Genomic DNA, 24093 nt, shown 5'->3' with positions numbered 1-24093 from the left:
AAGATCACTAGACCACCCTATAGCCAGTAAGACACAATCTGCTCCTGCCCAATTCAAAAACTACCTTAGCAAGTTAATAAGTAAAATACTGATATATCCAGAAGTGCAGAAAATGAATACAATGCATAAATTAAGCTCTTTACTATGCTGCTTTATATACACATTTTCTCATGTAATTCTAAGTAATTCTAAGAATTCTATCACTGTCATTTAATAGAAAGGAAAATACAGAATAGAAAAGTAAAACTAGAGAGGTTCAAGGTTACACTGCCATGTGCAGAGCTGGGATCTGAACTCATGACAATCTAAACACAAATTAGGTGAGTCTTAATTAATTAATTTTTTAAAAAAGACTTTATTTATTTATTTGACAGAGAGAGACAGAGAGAGCAGAGAGGCAGGAGGAAAAGCAGACTCCCTACTGAGCAGGGAGCCCGATGGGGAGCTCGACCCCAGGACCCTGAGATCATGACCTGAGTCAAGGCAGATGCTTAACTGACTGAGCCACCCAGGTGCCCTGGCTAGTCTTAATTTAAAGGCTTTGCTCATTCAACACCACCCTGCATTCTTAGGATACCAAAAAGATGCCTGAGTATGAGTTACAATTTAATCAATATATTTTTTCAAATTAGAAAGCAATTAATCTATTAACATTTGCTTTTCCTTTCCTATTATAAACCAAAATTTATGACCAACATGCCTTAAATTTGAGTTATGCTTCTTAAAATGTTGACCTTTTTCCATTAAAAAACAAAACACAGCAAAAGTAATGATTATTTCAAACAAATATTATCTTAATTATTTAAAATAAGCAGTTTAAGAAATACAATTTTAAAGAATTAGGTATTAAAATACAAAAATTTCACTTTAAATTACTTTACACAAACTATATGTGTGCACATGCACAAAATTTTGTGGATACCCTTTTTATATTCAAATTCATCCTGTGATGGTTCTTTAACACTATGCTTTTTATCTTTTCCCACAAGCAATAAAAAAAGTTTCAAATAAGCATACATTTTAACCCATTTCTTCTTTGAATATCATCTTCTAATTGTATTTTACTCTGATTATCTTTCTACCGATATCTCATTACAGCATAGTACCTCACCCGTTAAAAAAACTAAGTAATAATTCATGAATTTTCTAAGAGATAGCATTAGTAAAACACATTCTAATATACTGTGTCCCAACTAACACCACTGAAATGCTAGGCTTCTGGAAAGAGGAAGGAAGGAAAAAGTACTCAACTTATGTGTTCAGTGAACCCACGGAGTTTTAAGAAACAGACTGAGGATATTAACACATTAAATACAGCAGCTCTTAAAATACAATAGATTTTAGAACCATCTTCTCACTTAAGACAGACATTAAAGAAAGAAAAATGTCATTAAGAACTATGGGGAAAAAAGTATTAATCATCAAAAAGGATTTCAAATGTTTTGTTTTATGAAAGACTTGAAAAAGTTAATCCAAAGAGACTTCACTAATTTAAGGTTCTGGTTTTCTCCCCTTTCTTCCCTCACCTCCAACCCTATTCCATGTCTGGACTCAAGAGGTGAAGATTCTAAAAAATCAGTCCTATCAACCCAGTTATTTTCAGAATTATACATATTCACTAATACTTCCGTCTCTTAAATAATAATTTAATAATGTTCCAAATAACTAATTTTTACCTAAGATGAAGTTACTTTCAAAGCTAAGGAAGGGAAATTTAAATCTTTATGTATCTCAAAGGAAGGACTGTAGGCATTATATAGGCATTATATCTTTTTCTTCTGTCTCCCTATTCTAATAGGAATGTGTACAACAAACATGAGCCATTCAAATAGAAGTTGCTCCCATAAGATTAATGACCAGATTTGTTGAAAAAGAACCTTGGGCTCCCAAACAAAAGCTGAATGAGACAGGACTAACAGCAATCTCTGTAAGTTACACACCATAACCTGACTGACAGTCTGATCTGACCATGCTGTATATACATCAACCAAAGCCTCAAACACTTCTAATACCAAACTTTTTAGAGTTCTCAAACACACTGCCCCAGGCATTTATTTACTCATTGTGTTTCTCTGCCTACTACATCTTTCCCTTCTTTCTTCGCCTCATTAATCCTACTCATCCTTTAAGACTGAGCTCAGGGATTCAAGTCTGGAAGTTTTCTTTTGAACTGCCCCAGCAATAAAAGTTTCACTTCCCTCAGTATACTCTGGCATCCTTGAAAATATTCTTTTTTTTTTTTTTAAGATTTTATTTATTTATTTGACAGGCAAAGATCACAAGTAGGTAGAGAGGCAGGCAGAGAGACAGGTGGAAGCAGGCTCCCTGCTGAGCAGAGAGCCCGATGCGGGGCTCAATCCCAGGACCCTGAGATCACGACCTGATCGGAACCTGAGCCCAAGGCAGAGGCTTTAACCCACTGAGCCACCCAGGCACCCCAGCCTTGAAAATTTTTAACACAGTATTTACCACATTATATGGAAATATTTGTGTAACATCCATCTCCACTGGGAGACCACTATCCTAAGGAAGAAAAATCAGTTCATTCCTTCTTACATTCTCAGGGCCTAGCACTGGCATCCCTAAGTAGTCCATAAATGTTTTGCAAAAACAAAACAAAAAAGCATGAAAACTTTGCTGAACACTCATTATGTACATTGTGTATTTAAAAAGGCTGAGACATGGTTTCTGTCATACTCAGCCTAGCTGTAGAGATAATTTACTTATATTAAAAAAAAGATTATTACAAATTTAAGAAAGTGTACATACCAAATGACTAAGAGACAAGAACTACTACAAAGTTCAAAGAATGCAGACATCACCAGAGTAGTCTTCACAGAGAAGGTGAAACAAGATAGTGCAGGACAGTACTTCCTGTAAGGAAAAGGGCCTAGGAACAGAGATTTAAGCAGGAATGGATAAACCTTGTTTAGAAGGCAGTAAGTAAATTACTCTGACTGGCACTGTGAGTTCTTAGAAAACGTAACAAGATATCATGTGGCACAGGTAGATAAGGGTCATTTTATGGAGGACCTAGAATGCCAGACTGAGGAGGTTAAGCAAGGTAAATCGACATATAGTGCTTTGCAGGAAGATTAATGCAGGAGCAATGTGAAGGTCAACTGGCAGGGCGACAGTGGAGCGTGATCGAGAACCAAACTTTGCAAAACATACGTAAACTTTTATTATTTTGTTTAACACTGACAACAATTTTATGAGATCAATATTCCATTTTAACAAGAAAGAAATCAAGATCCAGAGATGTTGTGACTTCAAAAACAGACTAATGGGTGATGTTTAAAAACCCAAAGTCCAAACTTTCTTCTTGCTACTTGCCAGAGGGTAGCCAAGGTATTAGGAAGAAGACTTATTTCAACAGCAGGGCCATAAAGCTGACAGTGCCAGGCATGAAAAAGAAGAGGCAACAGGAAGGCATCATTTCCAAAAGCAGTTTAGGTGTGGAATAGTCTGAAGACACTGGGAGACGAAATCAAAGATGACTGCAAGGCTTTAAACCTGGATGGGAGGATGAGGAGTGGTAACACCAAAGAGCAAAATGAGGAAATACGAGGGATAGGATGAGAAGAGAAGAGTAAGATTACCAGTTTAGGGGCACCTGGGTGGCTCAGTGGGTTAAAGCCTCTGCCTTCAACTCAGGTCATGATCCCAGAGTCCTGGGATCGAGCCCCACACCGGGCTCTCTGCTAGGCAGGGAGCCTGCTTCTTTTCCTCTCTCTCTGCCTGTCTCTCGGCCTACTTGTGATTTCTCTGTCAAATAAATAAATAAAATCTTAAAAAAAAAAAAAAAGATTACCAGTTTACCTTTCAGAGTGCTGAGTTTGCTATGACAAAAAGGCTTCTAAAATTAGGAAGGTCCAGAGGGTAGATATGCAAAATTACCAGATTAGTCAGTGCCAGAGGCTAATTTTCAGGCACTATCTATAACTAAAGCCTACATAGTGCTTACTATGTGCCAGAACCACACCAAATACTTTGCAAGTTAACTCGCTTGATCATTATAACTCTATGAGATAAAGATTATTATTATCATCACCACTTTTCAGATCTGGAAACTATGGCACAGCAAGCTTAAGAAGCTTGTCCAAGGTCACACAGCCAGTAAGTGGTAGAGCTGTGATTTGAATCCAGGCAGTTCTGCCCCAGAGACCAGCTCTAAACTACCATACTCAATTGTTCTTTGTTTTGTATTATTTTATGTTTATGCCTATTTCTTTCTTTTTTTTTTTTTAAGATTTTATTTATTTATTTGACAGACAGAGATCACAAGTAGGCAGAGAGGCAGGCAGAGAGAGAGGAGGAAGCAGACTCCCTGCCAAGCAGAGAGCCTGATGCGGGGCTCGATCCCAGGACCCTGAGATCATGACCTGAGCCGAAAGCAGAGGCTTAACCCACTGAGCCACCCAGGTGCCCCTGTTTATGCTATTTCATTAAAAAGCTTATAAACACTCTGAATGGAGACATGATATCTAATACATGTGTCTCCCTAGGACTTAACACCATGATTTATACTAAGTAAACATCTGACAGATTTTAAACGATGATGTGGTGACAGCAAGTGGATGTGTTATCTGAGGAAAAGAAGCATTGAAAGAAGAGAAAAAAGAGGAATAGGGCTATGCATTTCTTTTTGCCACTGACGGGGCAAGGCAAACCAGGAAAACAAAATAAAATAAAAGGCAGAATATTCAAAATCATGGAATCTCAGTGCTAAAAACAACAGACGTCAACAACTTCCCTAAGGCCCCTGCGTATAAGCCATAGCATCTATGAACTATGGGATAATTATATACTTGCTTATAGGCCCTGGTAAAACTACTTGACAATAGATCCTCTTTTTATTCCCAGGGACCAGGGATATATACCTTGGCCCAAACTGAATGTTTACTTGTGGGAGGGATGAATGGATGCATATGAGAGGGACGCACAGAAAAAGGAAAACAGAAGTGTCAGTGTAAGTGAGAAAGAAAAACAATCAGTGGATGAATTCCGCCTTAAATTCTTTGCCACCACTGGAAATACTAATTCCAGTAAGCCGCTAAGGAAAAACAGTTGGATTATAAAGGATTAAGAAAAAGCAGATGGTAAATAAGAGTAAAAACTATAGGGCAAACTTGAAATTGTTAGCTGTAAGAAATTCCGGTAAACAAAGACAGAATCTAAAGGGAAAACAGAACAGGAAAGGATTTTTAAGAGAAAATGAAGAGGGGTCCACAAAAGATGATTAGGGGGAATATCTAAATAGACTAAAGTAATAAACTAACTAAAAGAGGAGAGAGACAAAAGAACTGAAACGCAGTTCTAGTGAAATGGCATGTGATCAAGTGCGCAGGAGAAGGGGTCTTTCAGGACTCTAACCAAACTGGCTCTTGCCTTCTGCCGGGTACCCCCGCCATCATGGGTTCAGAACCACCACTTCTCCATCTCTATTTCTAGGTCCTTACCTATCTTACCTAAGAAGAATTTAGAAAGCCCTGGCTAGAATACTGTCATGTATTAAATGAAAGTAAATGAAATGTTTAAAAATTTATTTGGAGTAAAAGAACTATGAGATGTTCCTCCTGCCCGAGATGTCAATTTTCCTAATATCCACTTTTAAAAATCCCATCTATTTTTCAAAACCCAGATCAAATCTTACCTCCTTCAAGATACCTTCTTCACCCCACCTCCACCTCTGATGGAATAAGGTTCTTCTTCCTTATATTTATAGTACTCAGCTTCTCTATCATAGCACTTTCTAGTTTATCTGCTATTATAGTTACTTAAATGTCTTTCTCCAATATCTTTGGGTTTCCCACAGGGAAAGCCCCTATAATTGTGCTCTACACATAGTGTTAACTGCCAATAAAATGAAAGAGACTTTAAAAAATACATTTAAAATATGTACAAAATTCTTACCAAGTCTAAACATGGTAACTAGTCTACTACACCTAAGAGAAAACAGTTAAGAGAAGCCTAAGAAGTAATCTATGGCTTGAAGAAGAAAACAAGAAAAAGAATTTATGCTGTGCATGTATAACCTTCTTACACATATTTTCTAAGCCAGTGGTTCTCAACTGAGAGTGGATATGCACTCACAAGGAACATTTGGCAATGTGTGGAAATATCTTTGGTTGTCACAAATGGAGGTGTATGATACTGTCATTTAGAGGGTAGAGGCCAAGGATGCTACTAAACGTCCTGTGGTGCTCAGGACTGCTTCCCACAATAGAACCATCAGACTCAACATGTCAGTAACATGTCATGTCAGTAAGTGCCAAGGCTAAGAAACCCAGTTCTAAATGAAGCAAAGGAGGAATAAACTGAAACAAAATTGCTACCTACTCTACTTGAGATTCCTAAAGTTTTCTTAAACAACTGCTTAAACATCTATTCTTCCTATTGACTAAATTTGGGTCTAAGGGGGTGAAAACCACCTTCCTAAGGAGCTCCACTTACATGTTAACAAGAAAGGAGTTCGTTACAAGTTCTCACTTACCTTGTGACATGTTTGCCAAAACTCCATCCCTGTATATTCCTGTTACTGCTGATTGGCCCTTCTTAGTTATAATCTCCTAGACCGCTGATAAATCCATTCCCAACAATTCATTAACTAAATTAAAATACAGCTTGACTGTAAAACTTAAATGGCATGTGATGACCACCTGCCAAAATACGCACCTACAGATGACCAACCCACTATGCAAAAGACAGGTGCTCAATAATTTATTTATTCTCTGAACAAGATCAGGTAAATGAACCCACCTAAACTTTCAGGTACTCATTCATGCCACTAGAATCAAAAATCTGAAAGGCTAGACAGGATTAGAGATGTAGTTAGAGACTGCAAACAATATTAATCCACTATAAAACAAACTAGCTCTTTTAAAGTCTGAGCCACCCTCTACCCCAAAACTGCCTCCAGAAACTTGCTACACTAGTGTGTCCAGATCTTACTAGAGCACCTTAAAAACAAAACAAAAGCTCAGCAGTTGTTTCATCTACCAGGAAGGTAGAACACAACAGCTGTTAGAAAGCAATGAAATATAGTCTAGGACAGGAAGTATACATTTTGAATCCAACTGAAACCACAAGGGAAGCAGAAAGTAACTGTCAAAATAATTTAGCAGGTCAATATTCAAGCAGGTAAAATGTTATTAAAACCATTATAACAACAACAACAAACCCCAGAGTTATAAGCCTCAAGAGAGAGTAATTTTTTTTCCCAACAATTTTACCATGTTTGGTAAATCAGTCACATCTGGCTAATTTTCTGGGACCAAAGCTATTTTATTTTAAATCCTGGGAAGGGGCAGGGGCAGGGGGACACTTCTTGACCACATGACTAAGAATCAGCACATGCTACAGGATTCCTGGGTGTGTGTATGCACTACAGGATTTTTTTTTTTTTAATATATATGATTTCCTATTACACTGTAGGATACTTGAAGCTTCTAGAGACAATGAATGCCCAGCCCAGAATTACCAGAATCTTCCGGAACCTATTTAGTATATGTATTCCTCCCACTAACTTCCCTGCTCCTCTCCCTAGGCTAGGATAAATGGCTCTGCTTACCACTTTATTCAGTCTCATCTCCACCTTTTATTTCCCTGTGTCCCAAGACTTACAGTGACACATTTTATCTTAACAATTTACTGGACTGGACGCCTGCGTGGCTCAGTAGGTTAAGCCTCTGCTTTCGGCTCGGGTCATGATCTCAGGGTCCTGGGATGGAGCCCCACATTGGGCTCTCTGTTCGGCAGGGAGCCTGCTTCCCCCACTCTCTCTCTGCCTGCCTCTCTGCCTACTTGTGGTCTTTCTCTCTCTCTCTTTCTGTCAAACAAATAAATAAAATGTTAAAAAAAAAACAATTTACTGGACTATTTTAATTAGTATATAAATGATAACCATTTTTCCACTGTCTCAGAAAACAACCCTGTGGCAGTTACACTGTTTTTATCTCTTGCAACAAAGTTTCTGACAAAGAAGTCTGCCGCTGGAATGCAGCCTCTCTGTTAACAGAAGTAGGATGCAAAAAAAATCCTAACAAATCAATTTGTAGATGTTTCTTATAAAGGGTATAATATCAGGGATCAACTTTCAGTGGATCTTCCAGAAAAACCTATGGCATAGGATGAAACTGAAGCAAAAAGGTATGAGGGGAGTACAGAGTACCAACTGCTGCCTCCCACAACAGCAGCAGATGTAATTCAGTGGCATAGCACCTTTTGTAACAGAATTTGACCTATCTGACTGGTATTCCCTCTGGCTAGGATTATTCTATTTTTTCAAATTTCCAAACAACTTTGATGATGTCTTCCCTGTATGGTACTTCAATACTTTCCCCACGCCTGCTTTCCCAACTTTGATATGTTAATTCCCCTATTTCTATTCCCTAAAATATCATTGCTTTAAAGCATGATATACATCCCCTACTATTTCATCCGTGGATTATCCTTATCCTTCTTCCACCCTTATTAAATAAACAATATTCAATACACCCTTTTCTTCTACTCGAGGTGTCAAAGTCTTCAAAATCTTTCCATTCTGTCTTAAATCGAAAGAGAAAACACTGAATTTTTCAATTTGAGTAATAAATTTCCAACAATATTCAGTCTAGCACCCTCATATTTAAGACCATTTCTTATTTTTTAAATTATTTATTTATTTATTTGACAGAGGGAGAAAGATCACAAGTAGGCAGAGAGGCAGGCAGAGAGGGGGGGAAGCAGGCTCCCTGCTGAGAAGAGAGCCTGATGCAGGACTTGATCCCAGGACCCTGAGATCATGACCTGAGCTGAAGGTAGAAGTTTAACCCACTGAGCCACCCAGGCACCCCTCTTATTTTTATAAAATGTAGGAAGTATTCTCAGTTTATGCATTTGGATAAGACTCTTGTCAATCTGCTATTTCAAAAAAATGACACTTCTCAAAAAAAAAAAAATTAGAAAGACACTTCTCTTCCAACAACAACAAAAAAATGTCCAACATCCTATCTTGCCTAGAACATCACCTTCGTTCCCACAAAGAAGACAGGTTTTCTTTCCTTTCATCTCTGCTCTATTCCTACAATTCAAGACTAATTCAGTCCATTTAATTTTGAATTCGCTCCCTGTCTTCATCTTAGTGATGCTCTGTACTTCATAACCTCTATCTCACTCTTCCAAAACTGCCATCTTACTCCCTGGTTTGCCACCACCCCACCAATTCAATTCCAAACACCCTAGTCCATTTCCTCCAGCAAATTCATTCAGCTGATACAAAGCTAATTTTCATCTACATAAGGAAAGATCTGTAGCTATGCAGTTTAAAAATTGCCCAGTCATGGTCTTATACCACTGAGAAAGGTAGGCAACAAAACTCTCCCCTAAAGTCAAGGTCACAAAGAATAATTGCTCTACCCCAACCACACTTGTTCAGCAATACCGAGCATCCTTCCCGAGTTGTCTAAAAACTAAAGGTTCAGTTTCCAACAAAGAAAAGAAAGTGAACATGATGCTTCCCTGAAGACATTCTCTGGCCTCTTCGCCACTGACTTTAAATAGATTATTTAAATAAATGATTACCTGAAGAGGAAAAGGGAAATTTGGGCTGGTCCAAGTCCTTATTACTCCTTCCCCTCTAAGTCCCATACTACTATTAGCCCAAAGACTCGCTTTATTTACTTTAGGACATGCAAGACTGAGGAAAGACTGGCTCCCAGGCATCGTTAAGGGACTCCAGGTCCCTTACTCAACTTTAGCTAGAAAATATAAGTTACTTAAACATGGTGTTTGTTCTTATTCTTTTCTCCCTTCTTCAAAGAACTCAAATCATCTCAAGAGGTCTACCAGTGATTCCACAATCTAAGGATACATCTTCCCTAACATGTTAATTTCACAAAATATAAAACAGATTAACATAGAAGCCTCTCAAAACCAGCCGATCTTCTCATTAAAATTATCACCACTCTCCCAGTTTGCTTTCATATCTTTCTATTCCACCACCTTATTTCTGGTCCTAACTGCCCATTATTATGTTATACAGAATCATCGATAATACCTATCTATGAACATGTGAATGCTCTTCTAAACAAAGCATCTCAGATTCTCTACTGTTCATGCACTTTAACTATAAACTACTGATCATGATTCAAGACCCTCTCAAATATAGGCACCTTACCTAATAGGCTTTCCTTGATCACCCTGTCTTTACAAAACAAGATATCCATATCTTGCTTTTTCCTCCTAATTCTTGTCACCACCTAACAAACTTACCAGTTCATATGTTTATTGATTGCATAATTCTATCAAAAATGTCTTCCTATGTTTTCTCTTTTGTTCGCCACTGTCTCCTCAGCATCTACAAGAGTGACTGGTATATATGCAGCTCCCAAAACATATTTGTGGAAAGAATGGATGAACCCAGACATGTCACACAGTATGGCTGATACGGAGTTAGAAGACCTACAGAGCTTCCACATACCAGCTATATGGTCCTCAATAACTTTTACTTCCTTGTGCTATAATTTCCTCATCTGTTAAAAAAAGGGGGTCGAACTTCATCTATAAAAAAAAATCCATGTAACTTTTTCCAGGTGCATCACCCTATATTCCTGTTTAACTAGACTAAAAACCTTCCCTGGTCCCCAACCTTCCTATCTTAGTATCTCTGTTCAGTTTCCTTCCATTGGATTCGCCATTCTCAGTCCACACGTGCCAGAATTTTGCTTATCCTTAAGGTCCATTTTGAGTGGTATTTTCTCCTTGAACCCTAACAAACTGTAAACTCAGTAAGAAGAGGGTAGAGTTCTTTTCTATTCTCACCACTGGGCCAATGCCTCCCCAAATAGATGATCGACAAAATGACTGACGAATGATGAGTGTATGAATGAGCAAATGAACAAAGGAAGCTTTTCCATATTTCCCCCAATTGCTCAGGTAACCTTCTGTCTTTGGACTCTTATAATACTTGGCATCTTTTGATACTTGTCACAGTTTACTCTGTGCTATTATTAATTTACTTGCCTAATAAACTAAACAGCAAATTCCTTAAAATTAAGTACTATCCTAATGGTTCCCATAATCTCCCTTCTATAACATCTACTATAGAGCTTTCCCACAGTTGTATTTATTAAGTTCATCTGACATGTTAAATAAATGAAAGAATAATAGTGGAGAAAAAGAACTGTGATAGAAAGATAACATTCCAACTATCCTACAGTCATTGAGCACATATGTTGTGTGGATCCTGTCACTATTAAACTCAGGCATTCAACCATAATTCAAAGATCTCATCACTCTCTCCTTTCCACACTCTGCTTAATGAAACTATTACTACTTTCGTAAGCAGAATAACCACTCTCCTATATCACTTACTACCTTCCTTCTCTTGTAATATGCATACAGAAAGCCAATCACCAATGCTTTCACTTCACTAAACAGATAAAGTGACTTTTCTGCTCATTTCAGACTTCTACCCCATGCAATTCCCTCCTCTACAAGGTAGGAAACCAATTTTTTTTTAAGATCTTCCCATAAGCCTGCCTTAGTTCTGCTCCTGAAAAACAAAAAGGATCCGTTTTAAGGCCTTCCTTCCCTTTTCTAAGAAGCAGTAACTCTCCAATTAATCTCAGGCTCCAACAACCTTGTATTTCTCTGCCATCAAGATTTTGACCCTCTTTTTCTACCTCCAAGCTCTTACTCTGCTTCCATGGAACCTTCCTGGCTGCACAATCGCTGGTGTCTTTCCATTCAATATGCTCATCATCGCATACCTGGTTCCAATGTATCTGTGTTTCGCTTCCTAAAATGTTTATCAGTCGCTCCCTTTACACCACCCCAGACACACATCACATACTCGCACGCTGTACCCATGCGTCACTCTACCTCCGACATACAAGTTCCTTACACCACTCTTAATGAATGCACCCGACTCAGAATGGTATCTTCCGACTACACTAATTCTAACTCAGTTTCTTCTGGGGAGCCCAACACCATCCATAGCACCTCCCTCTTTCCTCACTTCCTCATCCATTCTCCATCCCTCTTTTATCTCCCACCCCCACCTCGCCAACTAACTACAGAGGACATTATTCCTCAGCACTTTCAATTCGAGAACAGAGAACAAACTCGGGTTTCCAGCGGTCTCCCTCTCCCCTAGCCCTCCCTCCTTGACACCCCCCCCAGGTGTGCAGACTTCCACCTCGTCCTCTCCCCATGCATCGCCCCAACCAATCCCACACCCTACACCACACAATGTTACCCCCACCACCGGGATCAGACTCCACGCCCACCTCCACTCGGGGTCGCCGCCACCTTCTCCCCCCGCCCCCACCCACGTCCCCCGCCAGCGAGCCTGCGACCCTGGGGGCGCGCGCGCACACACATTCTCACGCTTCCCTAACCTCCTTCCCGGCACCAGGACTAGCAGGCTACGCTGGAACTCAGCCCGGCAGGAGGGGGCTAGGCACCCGAGAGTGTGCCCGCCCCGCCCCCTCCCGCGGACCCCCTCGCAGCCCCCGCCTCCCCGCCGGGGAAGGAGAGGACACAGCAACTCCCCCGCCACCCCGACACACCACCTCTGTGGCTGTTGCTCCGTGCCCCAACCCTCGACCAGCTCCCCCCACGTACGGGGCCGACCTCTGCACTCACCGGAGATACTGCGCGCTCTGCAGGCTCATCCTCCGCCGCCGCGTCTTCCCGCGAAGCCTCTGTGGGTCTCTCAGGCTCCTCGAAGCGGCCCCGCGGCACCGCGGGTGCTGGCGGCCGCCGCCATCTTCCTCTCCTCCGGCTCCTCCTCGCTCGGCGGGGGGGTGGGGGTGAGTGAGGCGAGGGGGAGGGAGCGGGGAAAGCTGCTCTCGCCGCTGCTCTGGCCCGTGGGGCGCAGGGACACTCCGACCCGGGGGGGGGGAGGGGGAGGGAGAAGGGAAGGGGGCGGGGGGAAAGAGGAGGGAGAAGCAGAGGAAGGAAGTGGAGGTCCCTCTCGCGAGATTTCAGTGGCGCCCGTCCCTCCGGGTGACTTCTGCCTCTCTGTAGCGCTCCCTTTTGGGATCGGCTAGCTGTGAGGCCCCTGTGCGGCTGCTGAGCGGCCTGCTGGAGGCGTTCGGCGGCTTCCGGCCAATCCACCCCTCTCCCGCGCGAGGGGGCAACCCCAGCCTCACCGGGAACATCGAGCCCAAATGAACCAGGAGTTACACTCAAAGTCTTCCCCCGTCTTTCCACTCCACCCGATTTCTCTCTTCCTTTTTCCACTCCTCCACTTTTCCCTACCGGAAACGCTGCCCCTTCCTCCTACAGTTCCGCCCGCCAGTCCCTCAACTCTAGTCTTCCCTCGCGGCCCAGAGAGTGACGCTAAGGACCCCCTCCCCTTTTCTGGGGGCCCCACCTCCTGCACGCCTGGAGACTGTTGAAGGGGATGGGGTGGAGCCCGGGGAGGAAGAGAAAGGAAACCAATCGGATTGGATCAGCAGCTGCCATGGCAACTGGAGGCTGTGGTTGTATTGTCATAGTAACCACTGTGTGCGGACCGGGTGACCCTCCCTTGGCGAACGGATTCCCGGGAAAGTGCCCAGGGTTCCCCCTTGGCTTCCCTTCCGTCTGAAAGCCTCCCCCAGGTTGGGAATCCGGGTGATCTCCTGGGCGGTGAAGTTCATTTCCTCTTCCCTTTCCCCTTCCCGCAACAATGGGGGACCCCGAGGCATTCACCGTGGGCTTTTCCACCCGCCTGCGGGCGGGAACCACCTCCAGTTTCCTCTCAGCGCGGGGCGTGAAGAGGGGCGGGCCTTCGAGGAAGACGCCCGGCATGAAGGCCCGCGAGCTGCGGACGGGAGCGCCGAGGGCGAGGCGGCGGGGCGAGGCCGCGGCGCGAAGCTGCGAGGCGGGCGAGGGGTTTCCCCAGGACTGCCTCGGGCTGGGAGAGGCGGGATCCCGCCAGGACGGGGTCCCTGAGGGAGGAGAACGGCACACGACGACCCAGATTCGTCTCCTGCCGGGAGAGACCTCGGACTTTTGCCGGCGGGTCGACCCCTTGCCGAAATCCTCTGAACCGCCGCCCACTCGCCCTCGGCGACCGCGCCACCTCCTGCTGCGGGGAGGCCGCGCGAGTGAGTGTGGGAACACATCCTAGCACACTTGACGAGGTTTTCCAGCATTTAGAGCCAGGGACGTGGTGAAACGCCCACGACTGCCGTCCCTCTCGGAGGCACCCCGCAGTGGGGGTCCCACTGGGTTACCGGAGGCCGACCTCCCGGTTCCTCCCTCTGCAGACTTCTCTGATGGGTCCGCAGCGTTTCGGAACTCGTCACTCTGTATCTCCTGGGTCCGAGAGAAAAACGTGGGGTAAAATAGTATCAACGAGAACCTAGAGGCTGACGGGAGCTTCCGAGGAAAGACATTGAGGAAAAGGATTTTCATTCTTCAAACCTATCTTTTTGAAAGCATTAGGTGTGTTTTGTGTCAGGTTTGGGGCTAAAAAGCAGAAATAAAGAATGGGGTCAGTAATACTGTGGAGTGTGAGAAGTGGTGGTCATTCGCATGGCTTAAAGGACTTATTGGACAGTTTACAAATCCTATTTTCGATCTGTGCACCCAAGCACTTCAGGATGTATAACCGTATAACCCCCACCCGACCCGCGGAACGCAGCCCACACTAGACAGTTAAAATCAGCATTTTAATGGGCTGTTCTGGTTTGGCTGGGTTTGGGAAACTGCTTCCTGCTGTCTTCCATGCTAGAAAGAGGCACTTTCCAGATCCTTCCGTGAGACCACACCTGTTACAAGACTAGACCAATGTCTGTTTGGAACCTCACGTATACAGGTTTGGAGGAAAACGAAAGGACAGGCTACTCTGAAATAAATCCCAAGAAGATTATCATTAATGACACAGAACCGGAACTATGCCCTGTCCCTCCTGCTGCTATAGCCTCCTGTGATGTGGTGTGAAGCGTGGTGATTGCAGCTGTACAATGCCCCCTGTCATCCCTCCCTGCACCGACGCGCCACCCACTCACGGAAAAGAGAGCCACCTAGCGAAAGATTGTTCTCATCTCTGGTGTGGATACTTCTTTTCCTTCAACTCTCGAGCCCAAGGATGGAGATGACTGCCACCTAGTTCCTAAAATACCCTGAATCTCTTTCCTGAAATGTATTAGATCTTTTAAAAAGATTTTAGCCGGAATACAAATTTTATGTTAGGTTAAAAAAAATTACTCCCTTAGTAATCATCACAATAACACCTTTTCTGTCTGTGGCTTACAACTCCAATAGACAGTATTGGAGCAAATGTCATGACACTCCTGGCAAGGGATCTAGGAGAATTTACTATCTAATCATTTGGGAAACGAGGAAACTGGGATCAGAAAGATGAATCCTTTTGTTGTTTTTTTCTATAAACATTTACTAAACATTATATTTCAGGCACTGTCCAGGTTACTATGGATACCATGGTGAAGAAAACATGATCCCTGTCTTGGAGAAACCCACATTCTTGTAGAGAGAGCAGAGAAGTGATAAGAATGCTGTATGGTGGGTGCAGTAATTAAGGTAAGAACAAAGTACTTTAGGTACACAAAAATACAAATAATCTTTATATTTTATAGCAGTCTTCCCTAAGAATTGTATAGAATTTGTCAATAGTTTCACCATGTCCCTACAAACTAGGTAGAAGAGTAACATCAATGCCAATCCTGAAAATAACTTTTGGAAAATCAGTAAAACTCAGAATACCCAGAATTTACTTATTGCTTAATGTACATTTACCATTCTCACCTCTTTCTACTGCCTCCCCATCAAAAGACTTGTAGAATACAAGCATCCTTATGCAATCGCTTTTACTCACTTTTTTTCCCCTGCAGATATAAATTACATCTAAACGGAAAAAAATAATTTTTAAGAGAAACTCTTACTTTGTCTAATCCTACCTGATTTTAAGGGTTTTTTTGTTTGTGGCTAAGTGATTTTGTGGAAAGATTATGAGCCAGCAGACCTGAGTGTGCATTCCAGCTCTGCCCTCCCAGTCTCTAATCTTCAGCTTCTTCCTTGACCAATAGCGAAACATTACCTTTTCAGGTTTCCTGTGAACTTTAATGATGATGTATATGACTAAGTATAACTGACATATAACACTGGTACTTGATAAGTGTTCATTTTCCTTTTGCCCTCTTACTCTTTTATATCAAGCTAAAAGGAATAGAACTACAGTGTCTTAAAATTGTTGTTTTAAAATGGTAGCTTATCTATTCTTTGTAATACTCATAGGTCTGACCACACACCCAAATCTATTCTTATTCAGTGCTAGAAAATAGATTTCCTTATCCATGACTTTGACCACAGAAAAGAATACAATACCAGGGGGCACCTGGGTGGCTCAGTCAGTTAAGCATCTGCCCTCAGTTCAGGTCATGGTCCTGGGGTCCTAGGATCAAACCCCATATAGGGAGCCTGCTGCTCCCTCTCCCTCTGCCACTACCCCTGCTTGTGCACTCACATGCACTCTCTCTCTCTCAAATAAAATCTTTAACAAAAACAACAACAAAAAGAATAAAATATCAGGACATTGTAGGTCAGATTCTGGAGGGTTGCAACTTTTAAATAACTTTTTATCACTAAAAATAGCCCAATATGGGGCACCTAGATGGCTTAGTTGGTTCAGCGTCTGCCTTTGGCTCAGGTTGTGATCTCAAAGTCCTGGGATTGAGCCCATCATTGGGCTCTCTGCTCCCCAAGAAGCCTGCTTCTCCCTCCTCCACTCCCCCTGCTTGTGCTCCCCCCCCCATTCTGTCAAATAAATAAAATCTTTAAAAAAAAAAAAAAGCCTTATGTAACTGCATTTTGGCCCAAGTAAACAAAGTATCCAACTTTCAACCACACAGCAAGTACTTGCTGAGAAGCTGCTATTAACATTCCTACCAAATTTACCCAGAGCTTTGGTAACCTGATAATTAATACATAGGAAGCCTCCTCCCTTTTTTATAATAACAGACATCTCACCTGACCCATGAAATCATAACAAGCACTAATTTATTTTAATATTTAGCCTACATATTCTGAATGTGTCCAAATCAGGTGCACAATTAGGTACTTAATACATGTGTTTCTATTTTGATGAGTAGAGTGATTTATCAACTGCAGTATTCAAGTATACAGTGTATGTGAAGCCAGTTGGTACTGTCTTCAGTAACATACCTCAGGCCATGGAGCCGAATGATTTAACCAAAAGAATGATTCATTCTCTTCAAATAATGAGTCAGATACAAATTGACATTTAAACTCAGGTCTCCTATTGCTCAAGATTTCTTAGGCCAAGGGTCAGCAGCCTTTCTCAGTTTGCCAAGTATATATTCATTCACTCCTGAGCAGGAGTCGTTGAGCCTGAAGAACAGTCAGGAAGTCTTATAGCCCGAGATCCTAGAGAAGAAACTTGTGGTTTGGAAGGCAGTGAGGTAACAGAGAATGGTGGTCAGAGCTCATTCCCCTTTTCCACTCCTAATAATTACTAAGGGAAACTTTTTTTTTTTTTTAAATTTGACAGAGAGAGAGAGAGGGAGAGATCACAAGTAGGCAGAGAGGCAGGCAGAGAGAGAAAGGGGGAAGCAGGCTCCCCGCTGAGCAGAGAGCCCGATGCAGGGCTCAATCCCAGGACCCTGGGATCATGACCTGAGCTGAAGGCAGAGGGTTAACCCTCTGAGCCATCCAGGCACCCTAAGGGAAACCTTATTAATCTTCAAGAATTTTTCCCAATTCCCAATTAGAAAATACCTTTGGGAAAGAACCACACCTTAAAATCTTATCTGCTAATTTAATGGACATAGACCATCTGGAGAAAACAAGAAATGCTCATAGGGAAAATTGAAGAGTATTAAAAAAAAAAAAGGAAAATTAAAACCTTAGCCTCTTAACAGTCTATATTGTCCAAGGGCCTTACTGTTCATGGATATCTTTACTACTCAAAGGACAATACTTCTGACACCATCTTGGTGTCCCTGTATGAAATCAATATGTTTCATATCAAAATCTGTTGTATTACCCAGAAGCTGCCATTTTTTTTCTTAGAACACCCAACTAAAAGAAAAAAAAATTAATATTTTATAGTCTGCACTTTTCTAACTTATATTTATATATTTTATAGTCTGCACTTTCCTAATTTCCTAATTTATATAAGACTAATATTGAGAACAGAGAATGTGAAACAATATTGTCATTTGCTCTTCTTCAGAACCCTGGGAAACTACATGTGCACACATACGCACATGCACACCTTCTTCCTCTTCCTGTCTTTAGTATTTTACCACCTCTATCTGCAATTCAAATTAAGATATGATATAGATGTAAAGCAAAGAAACTCAGGATGTAAGTTCATCACTTCAAGATATAAGGATAGGGACGCCTTCGTCTCAGGTCATGATCCCAGGGTCCTGGGATGGAGCCCTGCATCGGGCTCTCTGCTCAGCAGGGAACCTACTTCTCTTCCTCTCTCTGCCTGCCTCTCTGCCTACTTGTGGTCTCTGTCTGTCAAATAAATAAATAAATAATCTTAAAAAAAAAAAAATGATATACTAAGGATATATACCCACCCAAGCGCTGTTCCGCTTTGCTTAACTATTCTAAGGTCTTTTCCATTCTTAGAAAAATTCTACATATCAGAAATATAATGTTTGTCCTGTAGTAATAAAAAAATTTCTTAATATCATTGGATTACTAGATATAAGAGCACATTCCAGAACAAATTAAACAGTAAGTTAATATATTTTTATATTCTACATTTTAGTCATATTAAGCTTTTTAAGAACTTTTATTTCCTGGCTTAAATTCTCCATTGGTTTTTCATTAACCTTCGAATAAAGTTTCCAATCCTTAGGATGACATATATGATCTGGTCCTTGCCTGCCTCTTCTCTAACGTTTCCTGGCAACACCACTCTTGCCACATTGACCTCCTCTTAGGTTCTTCAGTAGGTAGCCTTCCTTTCTACACAGACTTGACACAGCTGTTCCCTTATTTCTCCTGGACCACTCTTCTCCCTTCTCTTGCTTCAAGTCTAGATTTCATCTTCTTTGGAGAAATCATCTCTACCCACCCCCAACCCCAATCAAGCTAGATTAGCTATATCTATTACATATTCCCCTGGTACCCTTCCCTTCTTCATGGCATTTGTCATATTTCTAATTCTTTTTGTTCAGTGTTACCTCCAATTGGCTGTAAACTCTGTAAGGGCAGACACAGGGATGGCTTTGCTCACTCCCCTAATAGGGTGCCTGATACAAGGGGGGGGGGGCTCAATAAATGTTTGTTGAATCAGTTAATCTTGGGTAAAAAATAGAAACAAAAAAATAGAAAAATAGAAATCTGGACCATGACTTATGTTCCTGACTATGGAATATAAAAGCAATCCCTAAGCAATAAGAAAAGAACTTCAACCCATCTGCGGAATTGAAATCCGCTATGATATTTAACAAGATGAAAGTTTTAATTAAATGAAATTTACTTGGGCAATGAGTAAAGAGCACACTTACATGATTATGGAAAACTCATCAATTATCTCGGCCACTCATACTTCAACATAGGAAAAAAGTCTTCAATATCCAAATCATTTTTATTTAACTTTTGTCTGATTTGAGAATAGGGAAAACAGCCAACCCTTTCGTTGTGAGACAAAATTTAAAAAAAACACTGCTGGATGGCAGGAGAGAGAAGAAGCTATTAACCAATTGGTAAATAGGATAGAAAAATGAGATCTAAAAATTCAGAAAGAAAATGGAATCGGTGTATAGCATGGAAAACTCAGTGCCCTTTGTGTCTCTCACCAGAAAAGTATCTATAGATTTTGGGCATTACTGTTTTGGTTTGGTTTGGTTTTCCTCCTGTGATGGAATAGGGCTAAATAAATTGAATGTAAGTTTGTTATGGAAAGGACCACACGCAATTTCACGGTAAATGGTAGATTTAAATTGTTTCTGGAGGCAGATTCTCCAAGTTCAGTTAGATAGTGTATGTATCCTACCTAGCAGTCCCCAGCACCTTGTAGGCACTCAGCAGGTGGTGCTGCTGTTACTCACTCAACTTCATACTCTAATTAATGTGGGTTAGACTCATTAAAAAAAAAAAAAGTAGAATCACATTTGTAGAGAGAAACGAACTAGCACACTGCCTCGAAATCATATGACCAGTTGTATCATATGACCAAGTATAAATTGCCAACAGGGAAAACAGCTTTTATCTACTTACAGAGGATGTCTCAGTTCATTAGCAGTTTTATGTTGGAATGAGATGAGATCCAAGATCTGCCAAAGCTGAAGAGGATAAGGAGGCTAATAAGGAGCAAAACCAACTGCTTATGCTTTCCCCAGCCCTCTTTCAAACGGACATCTTTGGAAAGGCTCTCTGGCTCACTCTCTCACTCTCTCAACCATTGGCTGTAAGCTTTCTGTTATATACCTCTCCTCCCCCAAGAGATCCACTCCTTTGTCCAAGAGGACATGCATCGTTTTCGTGTTTTAACAATGGTCCTGTGGTGGAATCAGGCCTATAGTGCAGCCAAATATTAGAATGCAGTATTTCTAAAATGTAAGCAGCAGTGGCCTAGATGTTACAGGAAGTTATTAGCTATAGCAAGAAGTCAAAATTAATTTTCTGTGAGTATTTGTGGGACAGCCAGATTTTAGCATTAAAGCAAAATGGGAATCTTAGGTAGAGTTATGAGTTTCGGGTCTATGAGGAATGTTCAGCTGATGATCAGTTCTTATCTTTCACTGTTCTTTCAAGACAAACCTGAATCTAAACCAGAACTTCACTTCTGGAAACCTTAATCTGGATATATCCAGATACTAAGAGACAGTTTGTTATGTTATGGCTCCTCTAGAATTTTAGTGTTTAGTTATTTATTCTTTCATTCATTAAATCTTCAGAAACATATTGATGGGGCTTCTAGGTGGCTCAGTCACTTAAGTGTCTGCCTTCACCTCAGGTCATGATCTCAGGGTCCTGGGATTGAACCGCATGTCAGGCTTCCTGTTCAGCAGGGTATCTGCTTCTCCCGCTGCCTCTCCCCTTGCTTGTGAGCTCACTCTCTCTCTCTGTCTTTCTCTCAAATAAGAAAAAAAAAAAAAAAAACCCACCATATTGAGAATTTTCTGTGTGTTGGATCATACGCTCATCACTGGGATAGAGCTGGAGAACAATAGTCTTGCAGTCAGAGTTTGAAGTTCAGAAGACAGTTAAGGAAAAGAGCAGTTATATTATAGATGAATGTGTGGTAGAGGTCTTTGGAGCCATTCCACCATAAGATCAAGTGTAGGCATACAAGCAGATAATCCACATAAGTGTCCCTGTCAACTACAAAGACCCTCAGAATGAGATTTTGCAGAGTTTACTGTTTCAAATTCTATTACTTAGCAGGAAAAGTAATATAATATAATATAATATAATTCAACTGTCCGGAAAAGTAATGGAAAACTGTAGCCAAAAGCATTTGAGACCAAAGTATATCTGAAAGATACAAAACTATATATGTGAAGTATAACCACAGAATAGAGTTGCATAGAAAAATGGTCAGAAATACAGTAAAATACTAATAGCAATTGCTTCTGTGAGATGAACTGTTTATGGGAGGCTTTATTTCTTGTAATTTTTCAACATCTCCCACCAACCAAAGAGTAAAGTAGATTAGGTGGTGGTTGTTGCGATTATTGTTAGGAGTTTCATTTTTCATCATTGTTTTTAAAGAATGGCTGAGCTATCCACCACATTACAGTAGTTCAAAAGTGACATTGGAAATTGAAAAGGAGATAGATGAAAGATAAATGTAATAGCTTCTCACATCCTGGTGATTTGAAAAAAGATCTTATTATCCACAATTCCTTAGGCATTTCCTAAGGCTCACCCTTATGCACTCTCAGGTGCTGATACTTTCATACAAACAAAAACTGATGGGGATGATGGTCTTTGATTGTATCATTGCTGACCAGCTTCAGTAATTTGGGGTCTCATGGGAACCATCACTGCCTGAGAAAGATGGAATGCCCTAGATGGGACTCACAGAAAAATCATTTTAAGTAGTAAGAATCAAAAATTAAACCTTTGCTTAACCCTCTGCCTTCTTTTGCCTTTAGATTACTCTTCTCCTCCCTCAACTGTCAGGTCACGCCTCTGACCCCTCCCAGCTATGTAACAACCACATTTCCTCATTTCTCTGGAATGTCACCAGTCAGGAATCTCAACATTTGTGCTTTTTTTTTTCCTTTTTTTTTTCTTTTTTTCCTTCTCTATTCATGGGTGAGAAAAAGAGAGGCAGGAAAACTGAATTGAGAAAGAAGCAAGAGTAGGGAAAGAGAAAAAGAAAAAAGAAGACCATAAAGTCTGGAGGAGGAGGAAGAATTGATGGGTGAGCAAGGAAGTACACAGCCTAGTGGTAGTAATAGTTCTTAGACACCTTCCTATGAGCATCTACTTTCCACGAGAGATAATTAAGAAGGGATTAGATTCCCAGGGGACTTGGTGATCTCTAGACTGTACTTCCAGACTCAACAAGCTCGTCTTGCTGAGTGGGGCAGGTCTGGTCTTGCTGTCTATAACCTGTGACAGTTGGGCAGGATTCCATATAATGATCCAAGTCAAGGAAGGTGGTATACGCTTTAAGAAATTGTGTATTGGCATTTTAAAGACTGATATTTTCCAAAACAAAAAGTATCATCTGAATTTGGCCTGTTAGTGCAACGTGGAATGTCACCCTACTCTCACCCATTTAGGGAAGACTGGAAACAACATTTAAAACAACAATACAGGGGAGCCTGGGTAGCTTGGTCATTTAAGCATCTGACTCTTGATTTTGGCTCAGGTGATGATCTCAGGGTCATGAGATGGAGCCCTGCATCAGGTTCTGTGCTCAGCACAGAGTCTGCTTGAGATTCTCTGTCTCTCTCTCCCTCTGTCCCTCTCCCCCAGGAGCACACTCTTTCTCTCAAATAAATAAATAAAATCTTTTTAAAAATTACATTAGAATAAATAAAACAACAAAACATTAGAGTTCAGACAGTTATTAAACTACTATATACTCTGAAGAAATTCCTTTTTTACATCTCAGGTAACTGAGATCAAAAGGAACCTTTTAACTAAATCTAACAATTTCTTGTAAGTTTTTATTCTTTCGAATTTTATGTTCCATTGGGCAATATGAGTCCTATTTTCTTTGCTGAAACTACTTTTTTACCTTGAATCTAATGATAAATTTTTAAAAATTTTATTGCCTAACCTCATCTTTGATTCATTATATTGTTATAGCTCTAGTGATACTAATAATGATTGGCTATAAACATTCCTTAAATGGAAACATAATGACAAGACCTGGCCACTTATTGAATGTGAGGGAGGGAGGGGAAGAAATCGAGGAGAATCCCAGGTTTCTGCTTGGGAAACTGAATGGAAATAGAAAACATAAGAAATCAGTTGGAGAGATGTGTAGATGTGAAGATTAGAATTTATTTTAGACATATTGAACTTCAGTTGTCTGGGGTTGAAAAAGTTTTGTGGATCTGGAGAATACAAGAAATTGAAGCCAGAATTGTAGATTAGAAATTACCAGGATGCAGATGATAATTGGAGTTACTTGAGGGGCTTCAGAAAACTTGCCTGTGAAAATGAGAGAGTTAGGACAGGCTTTGTCTTATAAAGAGGTGAAAGACTTCAGCAAGAAAGGATCCAGGATTGAAAACTAAGAGATAAGAGAGGCCAAGTAGACAGGAGCATGGCTTCTGAGGAAACCGGAAAAGACAGATTTTCAGGACACAAGGGCAGGAAGGGGAAATCTCTTTTCTAGTAGAATAATAATGAAATTGTAATTGTGGGGTTTCCCTCCCATTACTCTCACCCCTCTCTCTTATCTCATGCCCCTGTAGATTTCAAAACTTCAGGTTACAAAATCACGTAGATGAAAAATCCAGGACAAAGACTGATGATTTAAGAGTAAGGCTTTCAGCATCAGAATATATTAAAAAATTCCTCTAATTGCATACAGAAAATCAGAGAGAAGAGCAAAAAACAAGGAGACTTTGTACTCTGCCTCCCACCTGAAACCAGAAACCCTGAGGAGATTAATAGATATTCTAAATCGTTTTCTGGCATTTG

At 41.0% G+C, this 24093-nt stretch overlaps 2 protein-coding genes across 13 annotated transcripts in view; one reads left to right on the top strand and one right to left on the bottom strand.

Annotated features, from left to right (window-relative positions):
• Window positions 1-13011, bottom strand: part of SMG7 (SMG7 nonsense mediated mRNA decay factor) — a 92842-nt gene extending 79831 nt beyond the window's left edge. For 8 of the 12 annotated variants that reach the window (XM_032318353.1, XM_032318363.1, XM_032318365.1 and 5 more), the window contains exon 1: window positions 12631-13011. Coding sequence is in view for 1 of the 12 variants with exons in the window: in XM_032318358.1 (XP_032174249.1) it covers window positions 12631-12659 (29 nt within the window). In the remaining 11 variants the exon portion in view is untranslated. The remainder of the gene's footprint in view (window positions 1-12630) is intronic. The other 4 variants (XM_032318354.1, XM_032318361.1, XM_032318364.1 and 1 more) reach the window with 2 other exon arrangements.
• Window positions 13012-14344: 1333 nt separating this feature from the next.
• NMNAT2 (nicotinamide nucleotide adenylyltransferase 2) overlaps window positions 14345-24093 on the top strand; it is a 189704-nt gene continuing 179955 nt past the window's right edge. Inside the window, exons 1-2 of the mRNA XM_032318373.1 lie at window positions 14345-14421; window positions 15394-15519. The gene's annotated coding sequence lies outside the window, so the exon portion shown is untranslated. The remainder of the gene's footprint in view (window positions 14422-15393; window positions 15520-24093) is intronic.

The sequence above is a fragment of the Mustela erminea genome, chromosome 17, assembly GCF_009829155.1.
Source record: "Mustela erminea isolate mMusErm1 chromosome 17, mMusErm1.Pri, whole genome shotgun sequence".
Classification (NCBI taxonomy): Eukaryota; Metazoa; Chordata; class Mammalia; order Carnivora; family Mustelidae; genus Mustela; species Mustela erminea.
This window is presented reverse-complemented; position numbering and strand designations above follow the sequence as displayed.